Raw genomic sequence first — 6,668 nt, 5'->3', positions numbered from 1 at the left:
TCCCCACACTGAAAACTGTTATTCAGGTTGCCCTAACAAACCCAGCTAGCAGCTGTAGCTGTGAAAGGTCTTTTAGTGTCTTGAGTCAGCTCCATACCTGGCTGAGAAGGACCATGGGTCAAAGCAGACTCCAGCACCTGGCTGTGATGTCAGTTGAGAAATGCTTGAGAAACTTGACCACCAAAATGTGATAGACAGATTTACCAACCTCAAGGTGAGGCGACATAGGATAAAAGAAAAGAACAAATCTGCAGAGCCATAGTAGTATCTGCAGTAAAGATCTTTTCATACATTGTATACATTGTACCAGAGGCCAAGGTGTCTCAATTTTTCTAATTTTGTAATAATATTTTGTACATTTCAAGGACTCTTCTATTTTTGGAGTGTAGGACCCAGGCACAGAGAGACTTGATGAATTTAAGAATCTCATGATTTAATAAAGAAATTTGCAGACTTGCACAGAGAGGGTACAATTATGATGAGTGATAATGGAGATGAAGACAACAGACGATGAGGACAGGGAGGAACAGGGGTTTAAATGCACCAAGGAGACAGTCAGAGGGAACTCGGGACAACTGGAGACATTTAAGGATGCAGGGACTGACAGAGACGGGGAAGAAGTCTCATCGTGATGACTAAAGTTTACCTTGCCAGGATGGGCAGCTCTCTGGGTGCTCAGCACCCCCAAAGCTCTGATCCTAGAATTGCCCCTGAGTGTAACAGAGGGAAGTGAACACACATGGAGAAACAGCGGACACAATTGACCATAATGGCACCACAGTGGAAATACGCACATAGAACATGGAAACAAGACTTTCAGAATAAACAGGAAACAGGACAACAAGAACCACACAGGCAAGAACCATGATAGGTAGACACACAAACCAGGGAGACTTACTACAGGGGCAGATGACACAAAAGGATCTAAAAAACAAAGGACTAAAATGGCAGAAATTAACTAGATAAGCTAAACTGAAACTAGAACACAAATGAATAACAAAATACAACGAAACTGGGTCACCCAGTACCGTGACACAACCCATCATTATACGTGATTGTGAATAAGAGAAATGGTATTAGGTATTTTTTTTTCTGATAGTCAATTATGCTTAATTGCTTAATACTGATCAGAATATAATCAGGTATGTTTAACCGTTTCACGCATAGTGGTCACTACAGTAGACAGCTATTCAAGGGCTATTTTCTTGTATTTGTGTCAGTGTCGATGGTATACTTGCACATAAACCACTACACTGGACATTGATGTCTCACTCTATACACTATAAATTGTCCACCTAAGTGAACATGTAAAAAACTCTTTAAAAAGTACATGTTTAAAAAATGAAGTTCTAAAATGTTCTTTTTATGCCTAAAGATGAATAAAAAATGCTTAAATATGTATCTAGAATATCTAGAATATGAAAATATCAGAAAAAAATGTAAACAAAAAAGGAATTATGTTATTTTTTTACTTAACCTTTTGTACTATTCTTCATTGTGTTCTTCTTCCCCTTAACTCTGATTTCCAGCTTCCTGAATTCCTGAAAGTTGTGGTGGTGGTTAATTTCTGATGTTTTCAGTTTGTTGTTTTCTGGACTGATGGTGTCCGTTAGTTTACATCACCTTCATATGACTTCAAATATTAATCACTTTTTCTTTCTTTTTTTTTTTTTTTTTACACACATGCTTTACTCTGTGACTTTTGAGCATGTTTTTCTTGGTTTTATTTTGTGCTTTGTAATGTTTAATGAAGAATAAACCATATTCCATTTTATCTATTGTTGCATGTTCATGTTTTTCAATATTTCAAATTCAGATTTTTTTGCTGAACCTTTTCAGGAACTGCTATATTTAAATTTTGGTTAACAGCCCCATCTTCTGACCAGTATTAATATTTTCATTGACTACTGAGTCACAGTCTGTTTAAATATCTTTGATATAAAGGTCTGTGTTAACTTGAGTTGAAAGCAAGCTGTCTCTGGCACAGATGATTGTTGTAAGTCTTTGAATTAAACCTTTTCCACACATTTCTAACAACAGAAAGATCAAACTAATAAAACTCTGAGCAATTCCACTAATCTCGATCAAATATTCAAAATCATTTTTTCAAAGCAGCATTTACTACATTTGTTCACCTTGGCATGCTGGCCTGCAAAATCCAGACCTGATTACCAATTAGTCTTACTTGTGTTGCAATTGAATTGCAAGAACTTTGGTCATGTATCAAAATATAAAACAGGCCGTGAGTATATTGCAGTGGTAATAGGAAACAGAAGGAAATTAGCATAGAATGTGTAACATGGCTTCATAAAGCAAAAACATACATGAATAATTCTGATGGTAGTTTTTTAAATTTTTTTATTTTAAAACATCACTGTGTAAACGATTGTGTAAGACATTAAATATGGTTGAATAACACACTTTTTTTGTTCTTTATTTCATTTTGCATAAATGCTCAAGACTAATCTATAGTTATTCTCCACAAATACCCACACCCCATGAAGGTCAAACATCCTTCAACTAGACCTGTGCTGATAGACCAATATCATATAACTTGACTGATGTTGTATTTGATAACCCATAACAGCTCTTAACAAAGGTAATAATAAAGAAAAATGATATTGAGTATAAATAATGAACAACATAGTTTCAAAACATTTTTAGTAATTTGACAAGTTTGCACATAATTTAATCAGACAATATGTTGCGATAATTTTGAACATGAGTACATTCTTAGTGTAGATTTTTACAAACCTACAGTAAGAATGTACAAATGTGAATTACACATTTGTGAAAAAAAATATGTCATATATTATATACTTCATAATAATAATTTTGCGATTGAATTTTTTTAAATCTGCAACCTTTGCGACCTAGCAACTTAAAGATTTTTACAATACGTTATTGGTAATTTTTTAAACAATATAATTTGATAAGCCAAAGGAAATGTTCTAGATGAGATTAACAAGAGCACTTTAACAAATACTATTTACTTACTCTATTTTCCAAAGAAAGTGTGAAAAATATATGATAGAAATATGTGATTAAGTTGCACAAGGATGTTTTTCTTGATTCATATCAGAAGACACAAACATGGACTGCAGCTGGTTTTCCACACGCTACACATTGTTGTATATTGACTCATCGCAGTCAGTCTGCACAGAGAAACAAGATTAATTCACTCCCCTTTTCATGCATGCACAAAATGAATGAACTAATGAAGGAAACATTACTTATCCCTACATTGCCATAGACAGGAGGGTTGTTGTACATGTCAGGGCAAGGGATATCGTTACAGCGGTTTTTTCTGGAGAAAGAATGCAAAAGGTAAAGATTAAATCTAATTGCATATCTTCTTAAATCATATTTAATCATCAGTAAGATTTGTTTGTTTTCAAACAGAAGTGAAGAATTAAAACCTTTTTTGTGGGGCACTATGAGGGAGCTCCACAGGTCTGTCTGACATCATGTTGCTCAGGTTAGTGGTTGTTGTGTCTCTTGATCTCCCCCTGCTGGCAATAAAATGTTTTTAATTAAATGAGAAAGGAAACTGACACTTTTCACAGCCTCTAACCAAAAAGACATAGATATTTTAAATATCGATCTATCGATCTATCGATCTGCACACACACACATACATTCTGGTGTTCATTTGGTTGTAATTATGACTATTATTTCACAAATGATGCAATAATAACAAATGCTTATTTTCAATGATTATGTTCATGACAACTTACCATTTTTTAACAACTCCCAACCCACTTCCTATCAGAATAATCAGAAAAATCACACCTGCTCCAGATGAGATAAGAATATTCTGCATGTTGTCTGTCCAGATAGAAACCATAATGAGTGTTTTTGTCATGTAAAAACAGAGAGATCAGTGCATCTTAAGTCTTTCTTACCATTAACAGGTAAAGAGAGCAAGATGTTGTCATATCCCACCACGTTGTTTGCCAGGCACTGCACACGCCTGAAAGACCCAAAGTCTGTCTGCAGAGTCTCAATAGTAACAGAGCCATTTTTCTCTGCTTTGCTGCTTTGCATGACTCTGTCACCCAAAATAAAATAGACCATGCTGGGAGGCTCGGACTCTACGATACAGTCACACTTTATGATGCCGTTCTCAGAGGAGCACTTTGAGGAAGTCTTGATGTCAGGGGCAGCTTTAAGGACAAGAAATATAATTAGTGGGGATTTATCATATCCTGTTAGCATCACTGGAGAACTTCAGGTGTACAGATTCTCCCTCATTTACATCTGACTTATACTCAACCTTTAAATTAAAGCTTTAAAATCTAAATCAAATCAAAATGTATTCCTATATCACATTTAAAAGCAACAAAGTGTTTTACAATTAATTAAGAACAAGAGAAAACAATAGAAAAAAAATGCATTAACAAACATAAAACAAGCGTGATGCTACTCAAACTAAACTTGAATTAAAAGCCAACACTAAAAAAGTGAGTTTTAAGATACAATTTAAAAAGACTGAATAGACTCTGAAGTACGAATATCATCTGGCAGATTATTCCAGAGTCTAGGCACTGCAACTGCGAAGGCCCGATCTCCTCTATGCTTCAATCGAGACCTTGGCTGTAGTAAGAGCATCTGGCTAGACGATCTCAGTGCTCTTTTGGGGTTATACATGTTGAGGAGTTTGCTTAAATAACTGGGCGCCATATCATTTAACTTTAAAAGTAAGTGAAAGAATCTTAAAATCAACATGATATTAGACAGGGAGCCAGTGTAAATTTGCTAAAACTGGAGTGATATGTTCATACATTCTAACACTAAAAGACGTGCAGCAGCATTTTGGTCTACCTGCAAGCAATGGAGAAATGAGTGTTGAAGACCCAAATAGAGAGAATTGCAGTAGTCCAGTCCAGAGGTGATGAAGGCATGAAAAGGTTTTTCTAGGTCTTTTGGAGGAAGATAAGGCTTTGCTCTGGCAATTTCACATAACTGATAAAAACGGGTTTTCACCCGTTTTCACCCGTTTCACCCGAATTTGATTATCTGCACTGGTAGAATTATCTGCTATTAGTATAAACTGATACAGTATACTTACATTTTACTTGAAGTATCTTAGATGTTTCCAGGTGCAGCCCTCGATGGTATGTTACTCTGCATTTTAAAGGCTTGTTGTGATCAGAGCGGTTTGGGCGAAAGGTCAGAGTAGATATTGAATTCCACTGGCCTTCATGAAGCTGCTGTGTTTGATTTTGCTGTTCTCCAAAGTGACTCCAGATGAAAGAAGGTGGATATGTGGGGCAGGAGTGAAACACAGAGCAGGATGCAGACACATTCTCACCCTCCTTTACTTCCTCTTGCACAGATAAATCAGGTTGACCTGTGTTAACAAAAAAGATTATAGTCATAAACCAAATGCAGTTGTGAAGGTAAGTGTACTGTATTGGAAATACAAATGCACTTAAACAGTATAGCTGCTGATGTTGTGTTTTATGCAGCTATCAATTTTGATCAAGTGAATTGATTTGATAAGTATTTAACTGTAAAAAGTAAAATAGATTAAAAACAGTGACTGGGCATAGGGATTATTTAATGGAGAGATATTTCCTATTTTATTGCAAACAAAACAGTGAAAACATCCGTTGGATATTACTGATGTTATCTTTTCACAAATATAGTTATGCTAATATTCACAACATGCTTACAATAATTTTTAAAATAAATTATTTTACATACTGACTGAAACAGAGACTTTGTTATTTTTGTAGGAGTACTGGTCATAGCCTTTAATTTCAATCCGGAAATATAAAGGCCCCACATCACTTTGTTGAAGATCATCAATCATCAGAGAACAGTTCTTCTTGCTGAGGTCTCCCAGCAGCTTTGTCCTATTCCGAAACTGACCCGGAGTTTGAGATGCATCAGAATGATAGACGACTTGATCATTGTCATTGTACCAAATCCCTGTAAAGCTTGTGGTATTGGTTTTTGGATCTGGGTAGTTATAAGAGCAGGGGATCACCACACATGATCCAAGGAGACCTTTCACTGAGGATGACACAGCAGCAGTCCAAGATGAAGCTTCAGGTTGAGTCACTGCAATAAATTTGAGAGCAAAACGTGATGAAGAAAAAAACAAAAACAGGGTAAACAATGAGAGGAAGACAATGCACAGGACAAAATCTTAATAATGAAATTTTTTTCCTCAGCTAAATAAGATAAAAAAAACAAAACAAAACACATACTGTTTAACTCTGTATATTTTAAGAATTTATACATTATACAGAACACACATACCTTTGGAGCAAATGCACATGGACAACAAAAGCCACTGTAGAGCATTCATCTCTTCACTTCAGCAAATAAAGTGATAAAGCTGCTGTTTTTTCTCTTTGTAAAAATATGACATGATAGTTTCTGTTCTTCTTTTGACACAGTACTATTACGCCCCTAGTCTAGGCGGGTAGGGACGCACATAAGGTTGGAGGAGAGAGAGACAAATCCCCGCCCTGGTTCCCAAGCCAAACAGCCAAACCAGTTGTGAGTAAAAAAAGTGATTTTATTTAAGGACAAGAAGCATAGCTCCAGGGTGAGCCCAGGCCAAAATAATAAACAAAACCAACTAAGTCCCACCAGAAAAGACTAACTAAACCCTAAGAAAGAAAAAAGAACAAACAAATGACAGAGCTATCCCT

General features: G+C 35.8%; 1 protein-coding gene across 1 annotated transcript; it reads right to left on the bottom strand.

Annotated features, from left to right (window-relative positions):
- Window positions 1-2,340: 2,340 nt before the first annotated feature.
- LOC309716986 (myelin-associated glycoprotein-like) lies at window positions 2,341-6,321 on the bottom strand. Its single transcript, XM_082551163.1, has 8 exons — window positions 6,271-6,321; window positions 5,710-6,069; window positions 5,072-5,353; window positions 3,906-4,166; window positions 3,738-3,828; window positions 3,420-3,509; window positions 3,244-3,307; window positions 2,341-3,155 (listed from the first exon to the last, which is right to left on the bottom strand). Exons 1-8 carry the CDS (start codon window positions 6,317-6,319, stop codon window positions 3,120-3,122), a joined length of 1,233 nt encoding a protein of 410 aa, XP_082407289.1. The 5' UTR covers window positions 6,320-6,321; the 3' UTR covers window positions 2,341-3,119.
- Window positions 6,322-6,668: the final 347 nt, after the last annotated feature.

The sequence above is a fragment of the Aulonocara stuartgranti genome (genome assembly GCF_965226115.1).
Source record: "Aulonocara stuartgranti genome assembly, chromosome: 11".
NCBI lineage: Eukaryota > Metazoa > Chordata > Actinopteri > Cichliformes > Cichlidae > Aulonocara > Aulonocara stuartgranti.
This window is presented reverse-complemented; position numbering and strand designations above follow the sequence as displayed.